The 26,759-nt window shown below is 41.7% G+C and overlaps 4 protein-coding genes across 4 annotated transcripts in view; all 4 read right to left on the bottom strand.

The window, feature by feature from the left end:
• LOC129810888 (potassium/sodium hyperpolarization-activated cyclic nucleotide-gated channel 2-like) overlaps positions 1 to 1,705 on the bottom strand; it is a 77,781-nt gene extending 76,076 nt beyond the window's left edge. Inside the window, exon 1 of the mRNA XM_055861857.1 lies at positions 572 to 1,705. Within this exon, the coding sequence (XP_055717832.1) occupies positions 572 to 1,470 (899 nt within the window). The 5' untranslated portion in view covers positions 1,471 to 1,705. The remainder of the gene's footprint in view (positions 1 to 571) is intronic.
• A 2,351-nt stretch (positions 1,706 to 4,056) lies between these two features.
• On the bottom strand, positions 4,057 to 18,435 carry LOC129810885 (basigin-like). Its single transcript, XM_055861854.1, has 8 exons — positions 18,176 to 18,435; positions 9,327 to 9,495; positions 8,457 to 8,545; positions 8,120 to 8,262; positions 7,584 to 7,857; positions 6,144 to 6,168; positions 5,513 to 5,578; positions 4,057 to 5,362 (listed from the first exon to the last, which is right to left on the bottom strand). Exons 1-7 carry the CDS (start codon positions 18,237 to 18,239, stop codon positions 5,524 to 5,526), a joined length of 819 nt encoding a protein of 272 aa, XP_055717829.1. The 5' UTR covers positions 18,240 to 18,435; the 3' UTR covers positions 4,057 to 5,362; positions 5,513 to 5,523.
• On the bottom strand, positions 9,502 to 18,169 carry LOC129810886 (basigin-like). The gene has a single exon (XM_055861855.1). It carries the CDS (start codon positions 11,147 to 11,149, stop codon positions 10,640 to 10,642), a length of 510 nt encoding a protein of 169 aa, XP_055717830.1. The 5' UTR covers positions 11,150 to 18,169; the 3' UTR covers positions 9,502 to 10,639.
• Positions 18,436 to 21,220: 2,785 nt separating the features above from the next.
• Positions 21,221 to 26,189, bottom strand: LOC129810884 (E3 ubiquitin-protein ligase RNF126-like). The gene is made up of 9 exons (XM_055861853.1): positions 26,072 to 26,189; positions 24,772 to 24,830; positions 24,520 to 24,580; positions 24,060 to 24,298; positions 23,796 to 23,864; positions 23,561 to 23,630; positions 23,307 to 23,400; positions 23,027 to 23,142; positions 21,221 to 22,786 (listed from the first exon to the last, which is right to left on the bottom strand). The coding sequence occupies exons 1-9, from the start codon at positions 26,144 to 26,146 to the stop codon at positions 22,631 to 22,633; spliced, it is 939 nt and encodes a 312-aa protein (XP_055717828.1). The 5' UTR covers positions 26,147 to 26,189; the 3' UTR covers positions 21,221 to 22,630.
• Between the last annotated feature and the right edge of the window lie 570 nt (positions 26,190 to 26,759).

Here is a 26,759-nt window from a genome sequence, read left to right as displayed (position 1 = left end):
GTGATAACCTGAGACACATTTTATCAACTGTGTGGGTGTTTTAGATTTATTTCATGCGTTATATGTTTGCCAAGTAACTTCACCAACAACAAGGCCTTTGTGGTCAGCTGTTATACGCACGCGTCCTCACTGTAAATTGCGAGACATAAATAGGCCTTTCCTTTTAAACTACTGAGGTTTCAGCAACGCAACTCTCATCCCTAAATGAAGTATTTTCCATGGAATAGGTCTTTAGACCCCAATAAATCAAAACTGCGCAACGATGAGAATGTGCAACATACCTTTTCAGCTTTTAGATTCGGTGTTGTTCTCCCAATATATGTTGCCTAATTTGACATTTAGTGGCAATGCATTACACATGAAAAGCAGCAGACCGCACTGACAGCAAACATCAAAATGGATGTCAACGAATCTTATAATTTAACAACATCTCATAAACTACTTCCAATGCTTAATATCAAATTGGTTATGTTAATTTATATTCAAGTTACTTATTGGGTAAATTGTTTAGCCCGTAGATCACATGACCAATTTGCGCCCACCTCAGAATGGCACTTGACTCAACCCATACCTGAAATCGCTGTATGGATGAATAATCCAATTACCGGCCGATTGGACGCGCTCTTGTTCCTTTTCCACCGCTTTTTGGCTCCCAAACATACGCAGTGAAAATTTATTAACTCCAGGCTGAAGCATGGAACTAAATTGGCGCTGCATATAAGTCCGATTGTCCTGCGGTTCTCCATCATCTGGCACAATCTGGTGTCCATCCTCACATTTAAAAAATGGGAGAGAATTCCTGTTCTGTTGGTTCTGCACAGAGGACGATGCTTTTCTATTAGGGGCACTTGAGAAGGAAACTCTGGAGTCCTTTTTCTCATTGCCAGTAGTTGTGGCCCCGGCCACCTCGGGCCCTTGCCCCTGTGCTAAGGACCCGGCTGAGGTGATCGAACCGTCCATGCTGGCGACTCTGGAATTACATCTAGTTGGCCTTTTCCCGTTGTCCGCTGCAACTATTCCACCTGTCTGTTTCTCCTGCCTAGAGACAATGGAGGACAGGCTACCTGAAATGTTGGGGTCCCTTCTGCAATCTCCGTTGTTGTTGCATATCACACCGGTAGTGACTTCACCTGTCCAACAAGTAGCCAACCCGGTTAACGCTGATCCTGTGGCTGAGTCCCCTCCTGCCCTATAGTATGAGCCGCCACGGGCAGCAGCATCTCCCTGGCACAATAGAGCACAGGTTGTGGCGCCTGTAGGAGCACAAGGTGCGGACTCTTCGCCTTGCATGAACCACAGCTCATTGTTGGAGTTCTTGCGCGCTGTTGACGATGCTCCCCCTCCTGGCGTAAATTGCTTCATCTTCAAACTTAGACCGTTCCTATCGCCTCCGCCACCCACGGAGCCGGTTCCGCACAATAGAGGCTGCTGGAATTTGGACTCATCTTCTCCATCCTCAGCCTCGTCCATGACAGCGCGCGGGAATAGAGTGCGCGCCTTCGGGAACCTTTGCGTGGCTGGGCGGCGACGAGTTCAAAGCAGCCCCAGCCTATTGTATCCAATGGAAACCACTTTAGGATACAGCACCAGTGGCGTTGCTATGGCTGCAATCTGGCTATTCGTTTCATGTCACAGTGAAACGGAGAGTCCGTCCTATTACATATAACCTCAGAGCCCTCCTCTCCTCCTTACGAATGACATCCAAGTGAAGGTTCCAATGTGAGATGACAGCATGGTGAACCAAAGAAAGAGTGATACAAAAAAAAGTCATACAAGTGTGAAATATTTTATATATCGGTTTTGAATATTGTATTTTCAATACAAATAGTTTGTGAAACATTCAAATGCAATAGTAGCCTTGAAAGGTCAATCGATCAGCACATTGGCAAATTTACTCCATTTTATGCACAGCATGTATGTGTAATCACAAAATAATACTGTTGGATTATATCACCTGAGAAATGGAATATGTGCCAATATAGGCTACAATATCCACCAGTCCAGATGTCGATTTATTCAATACACATTGATAGGCTACGTCAACCATGCCACCTAGAATCTCAATGGTTCCTCCACTGATGATTAAATGGCACCCTCTGGTGTCGAATCTTCTCAGAATGATTTGGATGTGTAGGCCTACTGATGTAATATTGTACAGTGAGTCTATATCGGTTTGGACAATGAAATGACTTTTATTTCACTCATTTACTAGTCTCCCTAGGACCTGAGCAGACAAATTGCCTCCCACAACATAAGCAATGTTCCAGTATAGTCGTAACCAAAAGTTGAGAATGACAAATATTCATTTTCACAAAGTTAGCTGCCTCAGTGTCTTTAGATATTTTTGTCAGATGTTACTATGGCATACTGAAGTATAATTACAATCATTTCATAAGTGTCAAAGACTTTTGACAATTACATGAAGTTGATGCAAAAAGTCAATATTGCAGTGTTGACCCTTCTTTTTCAAGACCTCAGCAATCTGCCCTGGCATGCTGTCAATTACCTTCTGGGCCACATCCTGACTGATGGCAGCCCATTCTTGCATAATCAATGCTTGGAGATTGTCAGAATTTGTGGGTTTTTGTTTGTTCACTCGCCTCTTGAGGATTGACCACAAGTTCTCAATGGGATTAAGGTCTGGGGAGTTTCCTGGCCATTGACCCAAAATATCAATGTTTTATTTCCTGAGCCACTTAGTTATCACTTTTGCCTTATGGCAAGGTGCTCCATCATGCTGGAAAAGGCATTGTTCGTCACCAAACTGTTCCTGGATGGTTGATGGCTCTCGGAGGATGTGTTGGTACCATTCTTCATTCATGGCTGTGTTCTTAAGCAAAATTGTGAGTGAGCCCACTCCCTTGGCTGAGAAGCAACCCCACACATGAATGGTCTCAGGATGCTTTACTGTTGGCATGGCACAGGACTGACGGTAGCGCTCACCTTGTCATCTCCGGACAAGCTTTTTTCCGGATGCCCCAAACAATCAGAAAGGGGATTTATCAGAAAAAATTACTTTACCCCAGTCCAATCCCTGTACCTTTTGCAGAATATCAGTCTGTCCCGGATGTTTTTCCTGGCGAGAAGTGGCTTCTTTGCTGCCCTTGACACCAGGCCAACCTCAAAGTCTTTGCCTCACTGTGCGTGCAGATGCACTCACACCTGCCTGCTGCCATTCCTGAGCAAGCTCTGTACTGGTAGTGCCCCGATCCCGCAGCTGAATCAACTTTAGGAGATGGTCCTGGCGCTTGCTGAACTTTCTTGGGCACCCTGAAGACTTCTTCACAACAATTGAACCACTCTCCTTGAAGTTCTTGATGATCCATGACAAACCATGATAAATGGTTGATTTAGGTGCAATCTTACTGGCAGCAATATCCTTGCCTGCGAGGCCTTTTTGTGCAAAGCAATGATGACGGCACATGTTTCCTTGCAGGTAACCATGGTTGACCGAGGAAGAACAATGATTCCAAGCACCACCCTCCTTTTGAAGCTTCCAGTCTGTTATTTGAACTCAATCAGCATGACAGAGTGATCTCCAGCCTTGTCTTCGTCAACACTCACACCTGTGTTTACGAGAGAATCACTGACATGTCAGCTGGTCCTGCGGAAATGTTTTTTTGGGGATTCAGTTCATTTGCATGGCAAAGAGGGACTTAGTAATTAATTGCAATTCATCTGATCACTCTTCATAACATTCTGGAGGATATGCAAATTGCCATCATACAAACTGAGGCAGCACTTTGTGAAAATTAATATTTGTCATTCTCAAAACTTTTGGCGACGACTGTACGTAATGGTTGTCATAGGTCTGGAATTTCCAAGACTACTCCTTTACCATTAGGTAACTCCTTCTGTATGTATGCCAGCTTCAAGTCATGCCATTTACCAGAGGACCAACACCTTTGCTCTACAAACCCATCGCCAACGACTATCCAGGGCACTGAAACAGTAACTTCATACCTTTACGTGTGGGATGGCCTATAGCATTTTATTGCCCTGAGGAAATAAACAAAAATGTCCATCTTATTCAAGCAGTAACAGAGACCACAGCGCTTAAATCAGATCACTTTATTGAGATTGTGCAAATTGGTACAGTTCTCTTGAATCTAATTGGTTACTTTTAGGCAAAATAATTGACAAAGTCATATGTACTTCTTAAACTAACGGTGCACATCCAGTCACAATACTAAATCAGGTTAGTGCAACATGTGGCTTCTGAGTAGTCTACAAAGTGGAGGTTAGAAAAAGGACAATGCTTCATTAGTATCAATCATGTTTAGGTTCCATGTACCCTTCAAAAAAACAAACCATTTAGAAATCGCCTTCCTTTCTGATTAATACATTAGTATTAGAATTTGTCGTTGTCCAGAAGCAGAAAGCCCATCTCTTACACTTGGTCCTTTTTCAGGAAGTATTACTATAGATGTGACTATGGCAACAAAAGCAGAGAAAATTCACAACTACACCTTAAAACATTTGAATTAGTTAGTTAAAATCCAAAAAGCTTGGATTTTTTTTTGCAATGATTAGCCTTTTAAATTCTCAACAGCGCATGTATTAAATACAGCAGGAACTCAGACGAAATTGCATTAATCCTACCTGCTGCGTTTAATTTAGGAACTACCTACAGTATTATAACTTCCACTGCGGAAAATCAAATACAGTGGAGGAAGTAAAATGGACTGTGTTAAGGTGTATCCTATAACTCAGCCAACTATGTGATGTTGAAGGGTCAGGGCACACATCTGAAGTCAAAAGGCTTCAAGTCATTCATTTACCTACTTATTTACCTAGTTGAGGGGCATGATTAATGTCATTTTCCCCCAGCCCTATAACTAAACACACCTGATTAAACTAATTGCATTCTAAACTGTAGACAATGATTAGTTGATTATTGGAGTCAGGTGTGGTAATAGGGCCTGGGGCAAAAGCATGTCAGTGTCCAAACATTTCACATTCGTAGTAGTAACAGCCACCTGTTGCCTAACAGGTGGCTGTTCATGCTTGCAAATATAAGAGCAGATATTTAGAAGTGAAGGACAGTGGAGGAAGCTATAAGCACAAATAGAAAAACCACCAATAGATCATTCCCACGTAAACGTTTACAATGGACTTCACTACGAACAAACACTTCTAGAACGGCAATAAATCTCATGCAAAAACATGTTTTTTTTGCCAATGGCCTTAAGCCGAAAGCACAATATGGAGAGAAATATAGAAGAGGATAATTCAGTCCATTTCTCAAGACATTAACATTCAAGAATTTAAAAATGTGAAGTTGTTTAAAATTCGCAGGGTGCACTAGATTATGTGACGCTCAGCAAATGCTCTTCATCCTGGAAGATAGTCATCAGGATATCTGTCAGGAAAGAAAGGGGACTGACAATTAGATTGAGAGCTTAACCTCTACAGGAGGTTTACTGCTTTGATTTTGCAATCAGAATAAATTAATTTGAAATAGGCTCATCCAGTCGAGTGGGTTGATTCAAAAGCCCTCACACACACACACCTCATCTTCTCTCAGTTGGAGTTCCTTTGCCTGACATCCTTGTGGTTTGTGGCAGCATTGCTTTTCCTGAAAGACATTTTCCATCTAGAACTTTACAAACAATACAGCAATGTATATCTTTATTACCCCTTTTTCGTGATATCCAAATTGGTAGTTACAGCCTTGTCCCATCGCTGCAACTCCTGTACTGACTCGGGCGAGGCAAAGGTCGAGAGCCATGTGTTCTCCGAAACACGACCCTGCCAAGCTTCTTGACATACTGCCCGCTTAACCTGGAAGCCAGCCGCACCAATGTGTCGGAGGAAACACCGTACAACTGGCGACGTGTCAGCGTGCATGCACCCGACCCGCCACAGGAGTCGCTAGAGCACGAGGGGACAACGACATCCCGGCCGGCCAAACCCTCCACTAACCCGGACGACGCTGTGCCAATTGTGCGCCGCCTCATGGGTCTACCGGTCACGGCCACCTGCGACAGCGTGGGATCGAACCCAGGTCTGTAGTGACGCCTCTAGCACTGCGATGCTGTGCCTTAGACCCGTGCGCCTCTCGGGAGGCCCATTTATATATTTTCTTTGTGAGAAATTAATTGTATTGCATTTTTACATGTCAGTGTAAAATGTATACTTACAGGGGAGCAGAACCTGAGTCCTCATCTATAAAGCAGCACAGGGACAAGAGAAAAGATGTGTCAACAGCTGAATTGGTCAGAGACTGTCTGGTAGGGAGACATTCTAATGAGATTAAGGCATGGTGAAAATTCTTTCCACAGACAATGAAGGAAATGGTGACAAAGCGCCAAGTATTTCTTTAAATAGGCCATTGTCAAGTGACTGCAGTCAAACAAGCATACACTGCCATAGTTCTATCTACAATAAGCAAATAGTTACATCGCTTGAACTTAAAATCATTTCATTTAAAAAGAAAACTGCAGTTATGACAAATCTACCTACACTGTGTTCTGAACATCACTCAAAACAACACAAACAGGACAACCAAGTGAAAAGAGAAAACTTGCAGGGACAATGCAACACCGAAAACGGTTCGAAACAAAGCGTACAGGCAGACTGCAGATTAAAAGGAACCGTCTGGACATGACCGTTCAGTCACCGGTTAAATCAAAAATAGGTGCCCTCAGGCAATGAATGAGATCAATGAAATGATATCCCTATTATAAAAAACTAAAATGACTTGTCATGCATGAGATCAAGATGCAGATGGCACACAAGACAAGATATTAAAAAAGGTACACACAGAAATATGACATAACCAGAGCAACTTCCTGCTTACAGACGTCAACTGTCTGCAAGCAAGAAGTTGCCCCGTGATATCATACTGCTGTGTGTACGTATAAAACCCTAAACCCTTAGGTGTTTCCAACACTACAAACCATGACAGGCCTAATTTCCATCTCCACATAAATCACATGACTTAGGCTATTTGACCCTTTTACAGGCATGACAAAAACACATTGATTGGTGGGCATAGAAATGTGGCAAAGTTTTAGCAGTCTGAAAATATAATTCTAATTTTGCCCAAATTGGTCCAATGTATGAATGCAAGGCCAGTGGAAGAGTTCCTATTAGATACATTCTTAACAGGTGAACGCAGTGCATTCCCACAGCTTCTCAGTTACGGTCATCTCAGCCACTTCCGTCTGACATGCAGTTTTGATCACTTACCAAAACGCAAACGCAGCAGCGAACAAAGAAATACAAAACGGAGGGAGAAAAAAGTGTTCCAATAGAAAACCCAATTGCTTTTGATCAAATTAAATTACTAAACTCATAAGTGGAAAACATATTTAAATTGCAAATCAAGAAGACCAAGTAAATAACAGTAAACCTATATCCAAACCGTTAAGAAAAGACAGTGTTGAGATATCATTAAAATGGCAGCTAATGCACAGCAATCTTTGGAGAATGACAGTGCATCAAACTAAGACACTGGAGGGCAGCAGACACCCACAGCCAAATCATATTGACTTAGCGAGGTATGCTACCTCAGAAATCATGAATGGCAAAACAAGAGTATTTCATTTCTGCATTTCTCTGCGGGTGTTTCTACGTACCGTCGTTGATCTCATCAGGCTTTCTCCTCTTCTCATAGATGAAGATGATGCTGACCAGGATGATGACCTCGGCCACGATGCCCAGGAAGGGCCAGAGAGCGGCCAGGCGGCTGCGGACGCGCAGATGGATCGTGTCGGAGGCCGAGTCCACTTCTCTGGTACCGTAGCACATGTAGTCACCCATGTCCATGGCGATGTCCAGGTCGTTGATGGTCAGGGTGGTCCTGTTGGGGGTGCTCTTGATCTCATACCTGTCAGTACCGTTGGTGATGGCCTGAGAACGACAAACAGGGAGCAAAAATTCATTGAATACTCAACTCTTATCTAGGGCAGAGACCTCTTTGGATAGTACTAGTGCGTGTGGCATTACTGGGACTTCAATCAAGATATTGATTTAGTTAGTCAACAATTCCTAACATTGGAAAATAACTGCAGCATGTGACTTCAATCACTCAGTTCAGCATCAGGGGTTATTCTGGCTCAGTGAAACTAATTGTGTTAAGCCTAATGGTGTATCAATGACGGTAAACGCGTACCGTCTTGAGCATTTCTTCTCCTTCCAGTTTGTACCACTTCCAGTCAGTAGGCAGTGGATATGCATGACTGACGCAGACCAGCACACCCTTGTCCTGCTCATTTCCATGCTCAGAGCGTTTGTAGGCCGAGACATGGACAGCAGCTAGTGACAAACACACGGATGCAGGTATTTAATCGGATAGATTCATCCAACACACCTGCAGTTGTATAAAACTGTCTATAAGCCCATTACAGCTTTCAGATACTACCTTTTTTAGTGCACTGAGTAACATTCATCGGCATAGCTAATGTCAGTAGAAGAGACAGTAGAAGTAGAAGTTAAAACGGATTACGTACTTTTGACTTCAATGGATTTCTTCACCACAGGATCAGACAGGAAGACGCAGTCATATACTCCCCCCGAATGGAAATCAATTTTAGCCAAGCTAATGGGGGAAAAACAACAACGTAAGCCCTAAGGACGGGAAACACAGGCCTACAGACTTCACTCAATGGCTTTGAACACATCCAGGTCATGAAGTCACTTTGCCTGTAAAAACACACTACAAAAGATGCTGCCCAACAGGCTGAACTTCAAATGGCTCCCTGTTGCTGTTGAGAATGAGAAGCAACCGCATAAAAATAAACTGCCCTTCCTTGTTACAAACGCTTCTACTTCCCCCTGGTAACAACAATCGGACATTTGTCGGCACTGGAACCCTCCCTGCTCTTTACGTCTGATGGGGAATTGTGGTTATTATGTGAGAGTGAAAGAGTGGAAGTGCTAGGGGGCGCTTATCTGTGCTGCTGCCAAGTATAACCAAAGCTGCACAGTCCAGCTCGCTGCTAATTAATGGCAGGGAATGCCTGAGCAGGGCCTGGAGTGTTACCATTAATGGATGGTGTGTGTGTGTGTGTGTGTATGTGTGTGTGTGTGTGATAGAGTGAGGGAGAGCTAACATGTAGAAAATATATGGAGGAAAGGTTGGAGTGGTTGTTCAGTGCTGCTGTGCGGTCAAATCTGTGTGACCTACCGCCCTGCTGACCAAACATTAAAAAGGTATGGTTGCTAATAATGACAAGCAATGACGGCTAGGTTCAGGACAATAGCTGAATCTCAAATCAGCGAGCCCAGCGCTGGGAAATCGTTCTATAGCTCAGAGGGATTCCCATCCATCTGGTGGCTCAAACATGCAAACACACGCTGCCTGCCTGGCAGGCACTTACATGTACTCGGTGTAGAGAGCAGCAGAGTCCTGCTTGGATGACTCGATCACATTGCCATTTCTCATCCAGTAATGACCTTTGACTGTGGACGGGGGGTTGGTCAGGTTGCACGAGAGGATGGCAGAGGTCTGGTTGTTCACCTCCATAGGTGAAGACACAATTAAGGGATCTGTAGACAAAGTCAACATATTAAGCCATCCTTTGACACGACCACTTCTAGTAGAATCATTACCGTAGTAACGTTACCACGACGACAAGCCAAGCGTAACTAATTCTTGCATGTCTTTTCACGTACAGGATATTGCTAAAATAGTTTAGGGTAACTAAACACACAAAATAAAATGTTATATCTAAGTAGTGGATTTAATCCAAACTTAAAAGGTATGCATGTATAGGGTTTACAGGATAAATGGCTCTTGATACCAACATGTTGCAGCACAAACCTTGACTGTTCAGAGATTGACTTTGCTTTACTATCCTTTATCCTAAACTTCATAGTGACAACTGATAAGGTCTAGCTTAGCTTGTCAAATGTTATTACTTTCATAATCAAATTTCAAGCCAAGAACAGCACAATATAAAAGGCAGCGCAGAGCTTTCCAAGAAGAGGCGGATCACATGGGCAGGCACCTAAAAATGGAGAGCTCGGGCTGAACCAAGAGTTCAAGAGAAGAGGGGTTACACAGGGAAGTTAATCTAGGAGACCATGAGGACAGGAGCTTGTAATCAACACATGCAGAAGAAGCAACCGGCAGGGTATGGTAGGTTGGTGTTCCACTAACAGAGAAGAGGAACAAATAAGAGGATCTTTTGGTTTGGTTCAGGTAGAGAAAACAACAAATACTGGAAAGATGCCCTATGGCTGAGAATCAGAAAGCTGGGTTGCTATCTCCTGTAGATAATTTAGTACTCCTAAAGAGCCTAGTCAGGTCTAACAGGTCTAAAGAGTGTAAACACCACAGGGCAGTGTCAATGTTAGTATCAATTACACATTCTATACCTTGGACAAGACAGCAAAATAGACAAAATGGAAGCCAACAAGAAGCTAACCAACCCACAATCTGACCCTTTTATAAACAAAATGAACATTTTATGATTCAAAAATTAGATGTAGCCATTTGCAGGTTTCAGACCTTATGACCAGTATTATCAATATTATGTGAAATATTTTCCTAATTCATTTAAAATAAGGCTTTGACATAGGCCCAGTAAAAAAAGGCATCAGATTGAGGGTAGTGCTACGGCAGGTAGGACACGTCTAAGGAGAGGCCCGGCCACGCCTTGTGGTCAGGTTTGCTTTCCACTACTGGACATCATGGGAGCTCAGTGAGGGGAGAGTAGGGGAGTCTGGGTGAAACAGGGCAGAGGGCAGGAGAAGGTGTGGGACAGGAGCTGGACCCCTCGCTGTCCTCTACAGGGAGACGCTGCCTGGCTGTACGTAGGACCTCCCAACACTCACATTCAAACACTATAACGTTAGCCTGCGAGCGGATCCACTTGATTTTGGGTGCCTTCTTCAGCTCGTTGCGGTCGGGGTCGTTGGAAGCGCGGCACTCGTACGTGCCGGAGTCATTGAGCGTGAGGTTTAAAAGGTGAATGGAGCTGGTGGCGTGCAGGATGTAGGTGGCGTTGATCCCGACACGGTCTTGCCGAGCCCCATCGAACAGCTGGGTCGTGGTCTCGTCAGGCTCCTCGCCCTCTATGAACCACCACTGCACCTCTGGGATGGGGTTCCCTGTCACCTCACAGTGCAGCTCTGCAATGTCCTCTATCAGTTTCATCTGGGACAGGGGCGACTTGACAAAACCAGCTGAACAGGCCATTGTGGGGGAGGGGTGGTTTACATTGATTTGGGTTCAGATTGGTTTTTAGCAAATCCGACAATTTTATGGAGGTGAAAGTAAAATGCGATGGAAAAGGCAAGCAGGCAAAAAAGAAAGAAACAAAAGGTTAATAAAACACATGAATGAGAGGTACATGAAAAGAGTAGGGGTTTGAGTATCATAATTAACCAAAATAGTTCATGCCAAATGGCTTTTTAGAGTCCTTGATACTCAGACCCATTGCAGACATAGACAAGTTGAATGACTTGCATTAAATCAAAAGCCACTAATAAAAACAGATACATTTCATGAAGGGCAAAGCAGATGGATGAAAATTTAAATGTCAGATATGATTCAAAACTGTGTCTGTAAATCTATTACATTCTCTGTCAGTTTGTCATTGTGTTGAGAAGTGCAGGGCTTAGTTATTAAACGAAACACCTGATCTGACGTGGAGGACATTCTGTACAGGATTTAATACCCAGGAGGAGCAACAGAGGAATAACATTTGCACGGCTCGAGGCGCACTCTGTAGAGTCAGCCCCCTGTACTGTTATTTCTACCGAAGCCCACGGAACAATCTTAAAGCAACACAGGAGAAGAAGACCGTGGCATACCTTCAAAATCCAGGCCCACTTGAATAAACAACCCAGGAGATCAGTGATGAGAAATTCTTCAGAACAAACTCAGGGATCCCTATGTAGCGCCGCTTGAACAAAGACGACCATGTTCGGACAACGCCTGAGCCACACCCTCTTTCTTTATTGTATCTTTGCATAGTAGGACAACAATGTGTGGTGGTAGGCGGACATTTTCTGAATAGTTGGCCCCCTGAAGACCAGAAACAGCATGTACCCATTTACATGTCCAAAGTCAAACTTGTGGATTGGGGTTGGAGGCACAGCTGCCTCTGGCTCTAAAAATCATGTGACCTTTTAGCTAAGGGTGGCAGGATCCTTTTAACCATAACAAAAAGGTCACCTTCATAGCAAAGGCTGTACAAAACAAACCCAAGTAAATGCAGATAGTGACTTCACATAGGCCTGAACGAAAATCATAACTAAAATTAGTTTCTCTAGCTTGTATCAAACTTAGTAACCTACCAGCAAGTTCCATCAACAAAAAAATAAAAAATAATAATAAAACATTTTGGAAAGAGACCTGACCAAGAAGACCGCTCCAGTACACCCCTCCTGAAATCAGTGTGACTCACCAGTACTGTAGGCTACATGTAGTCCTAACTGGCCTAGCATAGCAAAAAGACAGAAGCCTGACTGCATGGAATGGTTGTCAAGTTAATGTGCTACAGTTTTCTAACTACATAGGGTCATGCTCCACAGGCCACCTACTCAGTGTAAACTAGGTTTCTATTTTGTGTGAATGTTAGCTGGGGACAAATAGGGTGTTTCAAAAGCAGGTGTGATAGGCATGTGACTGCAAAATATAAACACGAACACAAAATGTCCTGCAACAGGTGAGAAATAGTGATCTTAGTCATTACAGTTGTTTGTATGCAGCATTTAGCCTACCCAGTGACCAATTATGCTGACATAAAATGGTCACCCAGAAAATGGGCACACAATCAAAAGAGCAAACCAACAACATGAATCCTGAACACACTTTCCGCGGCAGACAGGGAAATAAATGCTACTAGCAATAAAGATTTATCTGAGAGTCATATGTATTAATATTCAGTTACATAAATCAATGGGCTTTTATGAGCACATCATACTTCATGACTGCGCTCATTTGCATAGGAAATGCTTCAAAAAGTGCTTTTCCTGACCTCGTTTAACCGAAGGGAAAATGGTTGCCTGCTTTCTATAACCTACTTCTCCAACCAACGTTTTGCTCAAAACGAAGCTGGAGCGCAACAGAAATATAATTGTATTAATGATCTGGAGTTTCCATAGCGGAAAACTGCCCGTCCAGCATGGGGACTGCCTGTGTGCTGTATCTTCAGAGGCATCTGCAGTCCTCTGGGACATGCCCTCTAAAGCTTTCATGCCACTCTGTATATCTGGGTCAATGGAGGACCTCACAGAGTAAAAGGCCCAATGCAAAGTCCAGTCTCCCCAGACTGTCCTGACAAATCAATGTTTTTTGTTAGGTTTACCAATTGAAATCGTATAGGGCAGGTTACAGTGTGGGACTTTTCTATAAAATCTGCTTTTTAAAAAGCAAAATACAAGGCAAGTTTCAAACATTTGGTACGGTTTTTAGGATTAACCAAAACCCTTAGGCCTAAAATGGAGCCTTTTCCTCACCAAATTAAGGGAGCTGGCAAACTACTCGCAATATTATATATCATCCCCATCGTTCCCTATTTAGAATGTTTTAGTGTCATTAATTGGTTCAACACACATTAAATCATCATAATGAATCCACATACTGCCTTGTTTCTTTGACACTGAACATAAGTTAATACAATGGACCCTCACCCTGAATTGGCTAAGTTAACAATGAGTACATCATGCACTGCATGCAATGCTTTATTATGTACTCAAGGTTGCGTAATGTATATAGACTGCCACGGCTTGCGGCTCTTTCAGGCTTAGAAAGTCAGCACAATCTTAAATAGACAAGGTAGTGGTTGTGACGGAATGTTATAATGAGATTAAGGTAATCTAAATGTGTTGCAGTCGCCACTAAAAACAAACTCCCACAACAATCTTGTAAACAAAGCTTCTTGCTTGTTTGACACATTTCATGTAACACATTCACATACATTTGTAAACATAGAAAAACATAATATTCTGTGTGAATTTAAATGTGGTAGCATGTTGTACCTCAATTGCATGTTATTAATCTCCATAGAAAAGGTTACACCCGATTGAGGTAAAATACAGGCCTACTTTTTTACGTATTTAAATGGGATGTCTTTATATAGGACACAGCAGCTAACCTGCTAGTTAATGTCTAATGAGTCAGGCAGACAAACTGGTCTACACCGGCTTAAAGATTGCAGCTAAAACAAGCCTCACACAAAACTAGCTGAGACTTGAAAACACAAGTGTCCGGGTTAGTCTGCTAATTTACAAATCCAACACACAAAAAATACATTAGTTTATTTCTTCATAAACCAGCCAAAAGCAACTGCATTGGCTGGTTTATGAAAAATAAACCAACGTCTATGATATTTGGCGGCAAGATGTTGGATGGCGGTGGTGTTGGATCGCATGAAAAAGTATCTACTAGCTAGCTAATTTGCTAATATCTGTAAATGTTGTTGACACTAGTTTGCCTATTTAAAACAAGTTATTTAATAAAAACGATTATGAAGATGGCAGGTTCCAATTGCAAAATAAACTATTTTACCTCGCGTTAACCGTTACAAGGCAGTGATTTTGATCACCGCAATGTGTATAAATTAGCTACCTGGTAAAGCCATTCATTGACGCCAACTACCTTTAGCGCCTCTACTAAACTTAGCATCTTCTTGCCGGCGGAGTTTTTTATTTTTATTTTTTATTCATTTTACCGTTATTTTACCAGGTAAGTTGACTGAGAACACGTTCTCATTTACAGCAACGACCTGGGGAATAGTTACAGGGGAGAGGAGGGGGATGAATGAGCCAATTGTAAACTGGGGATTATTAGGTGACCATGATGGTTTGAGGGCCAGATTGGGAATTTAGCCAGGACACCGGGGTTAACACCCCTACTCTTACGATAAGTGCCATGGGATCTTTAATGACCTCAGAGAGTCAGGACACCCGTTTAACGTCCCATCCGAAAGACGGCACCCTACACAGGGCAGTGTCCCCAATCACTGCCCTGGGGCATTGGGATATTTTTTTAGACCAGAGGAAAGAGTGCCTCCTACTGGCCCTCCAACACCACTTCCAGCAGCATCTGGTCTCCCATCCAAGGACTGACCAGGACCAACCCTGCTTAGCTTCAGAAGCAAGCCAGCAGTGGTATGCAGGGTGGTATGCTAAAAGGCCAGACGCTCGTTCTTAATATTAACATGCATCGCTTGCGGTAAAAGTTTGGAAACACAAGGAAAGTAGCCATCTTTCATATCAGCAAGAATTCATTTTCAAAAAAACAAAAAGGTTCAAATACTACACACCTTTAAAGGGTCAGTGTTCCCATACTGCCATATTACAGCGCTGGTGTACAGAAGACAGACGCGGCCACCTACTAGTTATCTAGCGTGATCGAACAGTTTTCGCGAAAGTATAGTTCATCGGATGGTTGCTAGAAAATACCCTACCGTTACACTTGTTCAGTGAGCTGCACTGGGCTTGGAAAACTTACCTTAATGCATGAATGGGATATGCTACTGTACCTTTATCCACAATGTATAAATACAGTTGAAGTCGGAAGTTTACATACACCTTAGTCAAATACATGTAAACTCAGTTTCACAATTCCTGACATTAAATCCTCATAAAAAAAATCCCTGTCATAGGTCAGTTAGGATCACCACTTTATTTTAAGAAAGTGAAATGTCATATTAATAGTAGAGAATGATTTATTTCAGCTTTTATTTCTTTCATCACATTCACAGTGGGCCAGAAGTTCACACACACTCAATTAGTATTTGGTAGCATTGCCTTTAAATTGTTTAACTTGGGTCAAACATTTCAGGTAGCCTTCCACGAGCTTCGCACAATAAGTTGGCTGAATTTTGGCCCATTCCCCCTGACAGAGCTGGTGTACTTGTAGGTTTCCTTGCTGACACACACCTTTTCTGTTCTGCCCACAAATTTTCTATAGGATTGAGGTCAGGGCTTTGTGGTGGCCACTCCAATACCTTGACTTTGTTGTCCTTAAGCCATTTGCTACAGCTTTGGAAGTATGCTTGGGGTCATTGTCCATTTGGAAGACCAATTTGCGAGCAAGCTTTAACTTCCTGACTGATGTCTTGAGATGTTGCTTCAATATATCCACATCTTTTCCCCTTCCTCATGATGCCATCTATTTTGTCAAGTGCACCAGTCCCTCCTGCAGCAAAGCACCCCCACAACATGACGCTGCCACCCCCGTGCTTCACGGTTGGGATGGTGTTCTTCGGCTTGCAAGCCTCCCACATTTTCCTCTAAACAATGGTCATTACGGCCAAACAGTTCTATTTATGATTCATCAGACCAGAAGACATTTCTCCAAAAGTACAATATTTGTCCCCATGTGCAGTTGCAAACCATAGTCTGGCTTTTTTATGGCGGGTTTGGAGCAGTGGCTTCTTTGCTGAGCAGCCTTTCAGGTTATGTCGATATAGGACTCGTTTTACTGTGAATATAAATACTTTTGTACCCGTTTCCTCCAGCATCTTCACAAGGTCTTTTGCTGTTGTTCTGGGATTGATTTGCACTTTTCGCACTAAAGTACGTTCATCTCTAGGACAGAACGCGTCTCCTTCCTGAGCGGTACGGCGGATGCGTGGTCCCATGGTGTTTATACTTGCGTACTATTGTTTGTACAGATGAACTGGGTACCTTCAGGCATTTGGAAAATGCTCCCAAGGATGAACCAGACTTGTGGATGTCTACAAAAAAAATTCTGGGGTCTTGGCTGATTTCCCCATGATGTCAAGCAAAGAGGCACAGAGATTGAAGGTAGCCCTTGAAATACATCCACAGGTACACCTCCAACTGACTCAAATTATGTCAATCAGCCTATCAGAAGTTTCTAAAGCCATGACATCATTTTCTGGAATTTTCCAAGCTGTTTAAAGGCACAGTCAACTTAGTGTGTGTAAACGTCTGACCCACTGGAATTGTGACAGTGAATTAAGTGAAATAATCTGTCTAAACAATTGCTGGAAAAATTACTGGTGTCAAGCAAAAGTAGATGTCCTAACTAACTTGACAAAACTATAGTTTGTTGACAAGAAATTTAACAATGTAAACTTCTCACTTCAACTGTATTTAGTTCTGGTAAAGTGCCCTTTTTGTTCTCATGCTAGCGAGCGGTAGCCACAGCAGCCATTGTGTAATGGCACTTCACGTAGAACAAAGGAGCTGATTGGCTAACACCATCCAAAACGCTAGCTAGTATGAGGACTAGAAGGGCAGTTTTACAGGAAAACAAGCATTATTTCAATCTTCTTGCTGTATCAGTTATGGATAAAGGTACAATTTGGGGCACAGTGGCATATCCCATCCCTGCACAAAGGTGCATTTTCCGACCTATATCTTACACGCCTCCACATTGCATTCCTACCCCAGTGCAGCGAATTGTAAACAATCATAATGGTAAGGTTGGTATTTTATAATCTCCACCCGGCACAGCCAGAAGAGGACTGGCCAACCCTCATAGCCTGGTTCCTCTCTAGGCTTCTTCCTAGGTTTTGGCCTTTCTATAGAGTTTTTCCTAGCCACCGTGCTTCTACACCTGCATTGCTTGCTGTTTGGGGTTTTAGGCTGTGTTTCTGTACAGTACTTTGAGATATCAGTTGATGTAAGAAGGGCTATATAAATACATTTGATTGATTTGATTTCTGGAACACAGCATATGGATCTGTGCAAAACTGCTACAGTAGCTAAGTGTATATGTTTTATTATAAAGTCTTTCTCGCTGATATTACAGTGGCATATCAGCATATGTTCAGAAAACATTTTAGCAAGGGATGATAGACGTAAATGCGTCGGAATTGTAGTTCACATGGAGCCAACCGTGGACGAGGCAAACCGCTGAAAACCCTACGGAGAAGTAGTATGAAATTATCAATGGTTCCTACGCTTGGAACGCTGGGACCATTATACTAGCTAACGTTAGCCAACTTAGCTAACGCATTACAAAATAACGTTTTGCTTCCTAGCTAACTAACACACTGGTTCATTTTCTAAGGTAGCTCGATGGCAAAAACTGATTTAAAAACGTTGGGAAAGCATTCAACTAAAAATAATGTCATAACTACGTTTACAAAAGCACTATATCCAATCAATAATTGAAAAGCGCTAACGTTAGCTTGTTTGCTATCAAGCCAGTGAGTTAGCACGGCACACACAACGGAGTTAGTCTAACTCAATGACTGTATGATGTCTAACTAGCTAGAAAGCAAGCTAAAAATATTACCTGTTAGGGCATCGGCTCCGTACAAGCACAAGAGGAGGGCACTTAAACCCCACAGCAATTTCATTTCGACGATGTCCTTTTCTAGCACAGATATATACTTTCACAATTTTTTTGATACGTTAGCTCTGCTCCACCATCGACCGAGTTGGTCGTCCTCTGCTTGTTCCTCAATTAAATCGGTCACGTCGTGAAATAGCACGTACACATGACATGACGCTCGGGCGTGACCAAAATAGATTTGATTACCAAACCACAGAGTTTCTCAACCCAGAGGCGCAGCATCACTTCCGGAAACAGACTCTTCATACTTCCGTTAGCAGATAATGCCCGGGTTTGATAAGTCAAAGGGCGCGTTTGAGTGGTAAGGTGAAAGTAGCCGACTAGACGGATGTCAGAAGAGTAAAATCGAGGGAGGTACACTTGCACCAACAGCAAGTCGGACAACTTATGCTATTTATAGGAAACGCGAAAATGGCATAAATGGCATTCTCCTTTGTTTCTGCTGATAAAATAAATATTTATTGGTCACATACACATATTTAGCAGATGTTATTGCGAGTGTAGCGAAATGCGTGTGTTCTTAGCTCTAACAGTGCAATAGTATCTAACAATTTACAACAATACATACAAATCTAATAGTAAAATAATGGAATTAAGAAATATATAAATATTAGATTGAGCAATGTCAGAGAGGCATTGACGAAAATACAGTAGAATAGAATACGGTATATACATATAAGATGAGTAAAGCAGTATGTAGACATTAAAGTGGCCAGTAATTGCAAGTCTTTGTGTATAGGGCAGCAGCCTCCAAGGTGCAGGGTTGCGTAACTGGGTGGAAGCCAGCTAGTGATGGCAAGAAAGTGGCTGCTATCGAAATTCCACTTCTCCTGCACAAAGCTGAACATTATCCATTTTTTATACCTTTATTTAACTAGGCAAGTCAGTTAAGAACAAATTATTATTTTCAATGACAGCCTAGGAACAGTGCCTTGTTCAGGGGCAGAATGGCAGATTTCTACCTTGTCAGCTCGGGGATTCGATCTGAGCACCTTTTGGTTATTGACCAACCACTAGGCTACCTGCCGCCCCAACATGTTCCAATGAATGAATATCCTGATGATAAGGAATTTAGATACCAGCCCAAGTTCTTTCTAACATTCACTAGACTTGTTTTGTATTTTTGTGTTGGTTTTCTCAAAATATAACTAGGTAGTGAGTACATAGGCTACTAGAATGGGATATGCTCCATTGTATTTCATTACTTAATGCCCATGTACCTTCCTCATTATTATTTGTGATTGTAACAAATGTGATTAAATGGATTCCACAAAAAATCTTACTGTATGGAAATGTGGATCACATGTAGGCCTATGTAATTAGATTGTAAAGATAAAGATGTATTTAAACTCTAAATAGTCATCCACCCAAAACAGTAAATATGTAAGGGATAATCAACGAAGGGCTATGCGTTCTGTGGAAAATAATGAACGACGTGGAAGATGTGTTCCACGACGCTAGCAGAGTGGAACTGACCTTCCACGGAGTTGCATTATTCTCCAGAGAACGCATAGAGCCCCGAGATGATTATCCCTTTCATACCATGGTTATAATTTGTTGCCGCTATAATGTGTTCATTTGCTGGTAATGTGTTCAACGTCCAATGCTTTTGAGTTGACGGCCTGTACATGCTCAGTTAGACCCGATGACGTGTTGCTGCGCATGAGTTTCGCTAGCCAACGTCGCCTATCGGGGAAGCAGTTTCTTCATTTATTTTATTTAACCAGGTAAATTGCCTAAGAACACTTTCCCATTTACTGCAACGACCTGGGGGATAGTTACAGGGGAGAGGAGGCGGGATGAATTAGCCAGTTTGAAACGGGATGATTAGGAGGCCATGGTGGTATGAGGGCTAGATTGGGAATTCATACTGTTTTTGACAAAACCCCCTTTGGAAAATGACAAAGCAAATGCTACATTTTTTGGGGCATGTCAATCATGGATGTTATTCTCACACAATACTAGACAACCATTTATATGGTTTACTCTTAAAGTGGTTCAGGAAATCTGACTAAATAGGTAGGTGTATCAGTGGCAATGAATCTAGAGACCTATTACATTTCTTTGGAGGGACTGACAGCTTGAGCAATTGTTTTGTATTATAATATAAACAGAATTGTGGCAAGCAATTCTTCAAATATAAGTTTATAAGACTTGCCATGTCTACTCCTGCAAATTTACAAATTACTCTGTTTTAGAAGCTAAAAATGTGAACTCATTCATGATGTTCATGTTAAAAGAGAAGTACCAATGTTGCATTGGGTGTATTGTACAATAGGCATATTCAATGATACTTAAAGAACTTTAGATACCGTATAATTAAATATGTGGTCCTAAAATAGAGCAGGCACTGGATTTGTTGTGTAACGTTTATCCAAGGACATGCCCTTTGGTGGATCTCACAAGTTAAAAAAACTGGACAACAATTATTTTCCCTTAACCAAACACCTTGCCAAAGAAGGGTGTGTAATTTCCAGTGTTGGTCATTAATGAGTTCATTGTATTACCTCTGGTGAGTTCACAACTTCTCAGGGTAGTAAATGTGATATCATTGCTCTAAATGGGGGAGTATGAGACACTGTCCCAGAACAATTGTTGATTATAGCCCTTGAAAACAATCGTTATGTCCATTATGCAACAAGGCTTTGTTTTATACAGGGTGACAAAACAATTATCTACAATCCCAAACTGTATGAATAGTTGTATTGTTGTTTCAGGCAACCACATCAGAGGGTTGCGTGACAAACAGTAGCCATTTTGTATTACACTCCCACCTAGTGTCAAACCCATGTCGGCATGAGGAAATACATAAGTAATCGACACTGAGTGACTGAAATCTACTAGATAACCCATGAGTAATAAGATATTGGTCTGATAGCATTATCATTTCTGGGACAATATATAGATGTTTGAACTACCGAGCACCAAATTTCCATCCAGACATGTTTATAAGCTTTATATATATAAAAAAACAATATAGAATCATTCACTTGAATATTGAGCGGTAGCACCCAAAACATCTTTATTTTCAAATCGATTGTTTTGTTCAGGGGTTTACATCATCTGCAAATCAATATTTCACTTAAAATTGTATTTTGTGATATTTTGACATTAAACTATAAACAAAAATGCACTGAAACTCACTGATTATGTATGATTGAATAAGAAAAGGCTGAGTTAGAATGTGTCTAGAAGGTTAACTACAATGGATTTTTCCTCGATAGTTAAGAGGAATTCACTAACATTTGACAGCATCCAAATAAATTTTCCAAAAAACCAAGCCAAATGTAGTTTGTTTCTTAATTGAAAGAGCAAAAACAATGGCATCAGTGCAACTTAAGTCAATAAGAAACTGAGATACCCAATCAGGTGGACCATACTTATACTCAAACTGGAAATAAAATTATCCTCCATCACTACGACAGTGGATGAATCAAATTATTTAAATATTTTAAAGGTGTGGGCTACAAAGAATCAGAACAGTGCAATTTGAGGTCATGTGGCATAGTGCGACAAGCACTGGAAAGTTCCAGGGGATGAAGGGGGAGTGTAGTTGAGATATACGTGATGTGTATGGTTGAGACATACGTGATGTGTATGGTTGCGGTGGAAACAGGCAGGTCTGAGCAGGTGTAGTAATATCGATGTTGGTTGAAATTTGTGTGCATCGGTTTATTGGTCTTTTGTTTATGTAGGGTTGTTATTGTTTGAACATTTTTATTTTTATTTTTTAAGTATGAATGATAAATTCATACGTACTTTTGTTTTTAAAAAAACACATACATTTTTTTTTTTAAATTTGATAAGATTGGAAACAAGATGCAGAATCCAAACCAAGTAGACATCCTATACTTTGCCTCCTTTCTCCTCCTCCACTTCTGAAGGTTCCATTTTGAGGCCTACAACTGTACAGCTATGGATGCTACTTTAAAAAAAGTGAATGCAATATATTTATCCTTTTTCACAAATTGCTGTGCATCCAAAGTATTAAAATTAATATACCTCTCGTTGTAAAACAACTCTGTCTTGGTAAGAGACCAGAAAAACCTCCCCACCCTTGTCTGCCCTCAGAATGCAGGACTAACTGGCTTGATCTGTTGTTGCATGACGAGGTTATCCAGAGTGACTCCCCCTATGTTCCTATCCTCCCCAGGTAGGGGGTCAGCCTTCCACCCGGCAACGCGCACCATTCCTGAAGGCTTGAGGAGAGCCTCAGATGGGGAAGAAACACATTGACTTTCATTTGATTGGATTTCTGCTGGCTCCAGTCCAGTGTGAGACAGCGCTCCAAGTAAAAATGAGACTGGGTGTGCGCTCTTAGTTCCCCTCTACAGCCAGAGACTGGCACCCACTCAAGGCAGTTCACAGGGTGGTGTGAGGTGGGGAATGTTTTTTTTAGCAGTTGTTGGCTGAGTTCTCGTTGTTGGTTGAAGTGGAGGACGGGGGTGTAGGGGATGAGGCAGAGGCAAAGTTCATCCCTGATAGACCTGGAGGATTCATAGCGGTGTTCTGTCCACTCAAGCTTTTCCTGCACACTGGACATGTGTCGTGCTGTGGAAGCACACAGGGGCACAAACACAGAAGACATCACTATATAATTAGTCATCTTCAAGAATTTAAAGTAGGCCCAGTAGTTTTTACTGACCACTTAACTTGCCTAGGAGAGTGTGTGCCAATATATGTTTGTGGTTAGGTGATGGGGGGGGGGGGGGGTCAGGATAAGGTCATATAGTTTTGTCAATGATAGCACTAAAATAAGGGTATATGAGAGGGTATATGATCAGGTCTTACCTGTTCAAGCCAAGGTATTATGCAATCATTATGAAACAAATGATTACACGGAAGTTGCCTAACATTTTCTCCAGCACTGTAGTCTTCTTTACACACTGGACATTCTAGACCTGAGACTGGAAACAGAAAACAAATTCAAGATGTAAATGGCTTAAAAACACCATCAAACCCTATGACCCACTGACTTCCGTAGAAAAAGAACAAGACCACAACAAGTCCAGCCCACAGGTGATGCAATTGACTGTGTTGTACATGTGTGTTAATGTTCAGGGTCACTCACCAACATGCTCCTGTGTGATTGGGATTGTGGGAAGGCTCTTGATTTTGTCCCTGTCAGCTGGCGGCGGGCCAGTGTTCTCAAATTGATTTAATAACTAAGGGACACATAAAAAAATACATTTTTATTTCATACTGCGCAGATCTTGCTGTCCAAACGCAACCCTTTTCACAATGCAAATATGCAGGCATTTGTGTGCTTTTTGACGGTTAATTTAGAAACTTTAATAATGTGAGTGGTAAACAATCAATACGTACCTGTGTAATGATTGCATCTAGTCCGTTGGCACCCCAGGCATAATCCATGGGGTTTGAGTGGAGCACGCCCCTATAAAAAGGAAGATAAATAAACAAACGTCAGATGGAAGAAAGAGTCAGTTGGCTGACTTCAAAGTTTTACATAATTTCTGTAATTATTATTATTATTTTTTTATTTTTTTTATTTTAAATGGGGCATAGTACATCCCAGTATCCTGAGACTAATTGTACTCACCAGGGTCCCACACCAATATTTGGCATTGCCGTAGGGGCGATTATTCCATTCACTAGCTGCTGAATGATTCTACACAAGATGACAAAAAAAAAACATGATTATGTTCTGCATGCATCCAAAAATGAAACCTAATTTCATCATTGCTTACATAGAACATGGTTGACAAGCTAAATCATCAAAACTCAGAGGAAAAGAGACAAGCCTGTCACTGGGAACTGCTGACACATCTAAAGTTAAAAAGGTCCCTCAAGTCACTGAGCTTACCCCTCTAGAGTGGGCACTCCTTCATGTCTCCCTGCCTGTCCACGGATGTCATGGCGGCCGCGAGGTTGCCTGGCGCCGTAACGCTGCCGTGATGCCAACTCCTGTTCTCGCCGGTTCTCTGTGTCGCGGTTGTCCTCTGTTCCCTGCCCCGCTCCAAAATCAAAGGAGTCGTCAAAGACACCCAGAGCAAACTGTCCGTAACCCGATGGGAATGTAGCCATGTGTGAAGAGTCCACATTCTACAAGAAAAGGACATTTTAACAAACAACCGCATTCATAAATTACTTGGAGTTCTTTCCGTATTATTCAATGTTTATAGTCAACAGAAATCCCAACTACGTCAAAATTCAACTAAAGAAATCTTTCCAAAATGCACAAAGGCGTGCTTTTGTGTTTGCTAAGATATTATCATGGTCTAGCCTGGGTTTATCAATAAGCAGAATGAATAAGCTGCAAAAACCTCAAACGACTGTTGGTTCTGATCACCGCTGGAGATGGTGGGTGTGGACCCATTTTCACTGCTGTTCAGGAAGAGAAACATAGAAATGAACAGTTAGCAATTTTGGAGAAATATTTTTATATTTGTGCACACCCTCTTGACCAGAGTGGTGTAATCATAGGTGAAAAGTTCTGTGATGCCAAGTGACAAAATCAATTGAAATCTTTAAATCAGAATGTCAACAGTATGCCTGCTATCACACATTTAACAAACCTTCTTTCCTCCAGCAGTTCCTCGATGAAGCCAGATTCACACCGTGGACATGTGTAATCCTGCAAACAAATATTACAATGCCTTTAGGTGTCCTTTTCACATTCACTACCACACAGTGAGCAATTAGTTATTGAATTCCTACGTCACTACATTAAACTATGAACGTGGACAACTTCAAAGAACAAACAGACATAAAAAGAAGATAATAACCCAATTGAAATACAATAATCAACAAATAATCCTGGAAGGACTTGAATTGTGTTCAGTATGTAACTCAGTTGTCATTAGCACCAAACTGGGGAAAGCCTACAGATGAACATTTCATTGTGAGACACACCTTTAGTATTCTATGACAGATTGTTCCAGGCCCTGACTGTTATGCTGGTGTGATTTAACTGAATGGCGCACACACACAGAAAGAATGCAACATGCCATTGTCACTGACTGTAGCATTTCAACACTATACATAATATTTTACATTTGGCATTGGAATATGCCAGCAAATGACCAACCTATGTCTACACTTTCTAGAGAAAACCTTAATGACATAATGGAAATATTTACAATAAACTGTTCGTTCCTTGGAGATAATGGAAAATTAAGTCAATATCTCACGACCAGCTAAATACAAATCGTCCTCTACTGCAGCTGATCTGGATGTAGTCATAAGGCCTACAGGATGTTTGGACACTGAATGGAATCCTTTGGTAATCATTTATTGCTAATCTGGATGTAACTGTCATCACATGCCATTGCCAAGCATTGCTGACTGATATCAAAGGACGTTCTGATGCATTCCTTGGCTAAGAGTGCTTGTCCCATCATGTCAGATTTCTTGCTAGCTAGATATGTGAGTCACATTAATATCTTGCATAAATGTAATGCCCTAGCTAAGTAAACTAGTTAGCACGTACACAGCCAAGCGAGTTACTGTAACTAGTTACAGTAGCTGGTTACAAACGACGCAACTCTAGGCAGGCTGGCTAATAAGCTAGCTATCTTAACCGAACACCATATCAGATACGGTTAGTTGGTTAACTAGATAGTGAGTCTCTGATTTCACACACCATCCTTCCAGGTTAAAAGATTAGCTAACTAGTTCTCATTAGATAACTGTCAGTTGCCAGACATGGACAATCTGGTTAGCTCACGTTACCGTACTGCTTAGCTAGATACTAGCCAGAGTGGCTGTTAACTAGCTAGAAATGCTAAGGACTCCAAACGTTCAAGACCAACAACAATATATCTACTCTCCACGACTATTGTCTTTAACTTCTTGCTTCTTGTCAACGTTACTTACCGGGAGGCGAGGGCTGATCTCTTCCGAACATCTGTGACAGAAAAACTGTCTGGGCCATGGAGGTGCTTCCGCCATCTTTTTGGTTGTAGAGGGAGACAGTACGGCGAAATGAAGGGGACAAGAGTCATTCGCTCACTATAATATAGTCATTACATCTCAGTGAATGTAAGACGCGCTATAATGAAATACCTCAAACTTCCCAAATGTCTTAAATCTGTATTATTCAGTAGGTAGCTAAAGAAAAACAATGGCATCTTTATTTAGGCCTAAATTAGCATTTTCGTTGCATTAGTTTCCAGTAAATTAGCAATACAAAACATCTACATGTGCTTCACTGATGTTTGTTGTATAATGATAAGGTAAGAAGCAATACTAAGCCAATATGCATTTCTGATGCTACATTGTTTTTTTTTTTACATGAACAACATACATTATAATTAAAGAAATTCCGGGGAATAATGAAGCGCTATGTTCTATTTCACTTTTCTGATTGCGGGTCTACGCAGTATTGCCACATGGTGGCGCTTTTGTGTCCTAACTATATTGTTTTATTGCTGATCTCCAGCAAATATTGCCCCTCGACAGGTAAAGTATTCTTCATATTAATGTACAGGATTGTGGAACATTTAGTGACCAGTTGAGAACCTATTGGCAATCTTCCTTTCACCTTATGTAATACTAAAAGATC

Source organism: Salvelinus fontinalis, chromosome 14 (assembly GCF_029448725.1).
Source record: "Salvelinus fontinalis isolate EN_2023a chromosome 14, ASM2944872v1, whole genome shotgun sequence".
In the NCBI taxonomy this organism is placed as follows: Eukaryota; Metazoa; Chordata; class Actinopteri; order Salmoniformes; family Salmonidae; genus Salvelinus; species Salvelinus fontinalis.
The sequence above is the reverse complement of the archived record's forward strand: the minus strand, read 5'-3'. Positions and strand labels throughout refer to the sequence as shown.

Coding starts and splice junctions, on each gene's coding strand:
- LOC129810886 (XM_055861855.1), bottom strand. CDS start 11,149: ATGGCCTGTTCAGCTGGTTTTGTCAAGTCGCCCCTGTCCCAGATGAAA.
- LOC129810885 (XM_055861854.1), bottom strand. CDS start 18,239: ATGAAATTGCTGTGGGGTTTAAGTGCCCTCCTCTTGTGCTTGTACGGA. Junction 9,496..18,175: donor CGGAGCCGATGCCCTAACAG/GTAATATTTTTA, acceptor CTTTGTCTACAG/ATCCCTTAATTGTGTCTTCA. Junction 8,546..9,326: donor GCTCTCTACACCGAGTACAT/GTAAGTGCCTGC, acceptor TTCCCCCATTAG/CTTGGCTAAAATTGATTTCC.
- LOC129810884 (XM_055861853.1), bottom strand. CDS start 26,146: ATGGCGGAAGCACCTCCATGGCCCAGACAGTTTTTCTGTCACAGATGT. Junction 24,299..24,519: donor AGAACCAACAGTCGTTTGAG/GTTTTTGCAGCT, acceptor CTTTTCTTGTAG/AATGTGGACTCTTCACACAT. Junction 22,787..23,026: donor TAATACCTTGGCTTGAACAG/GTAAGACCTGAT, acceptor GTGCTTCCACAG/CACGACACATGTCCAGTGTG.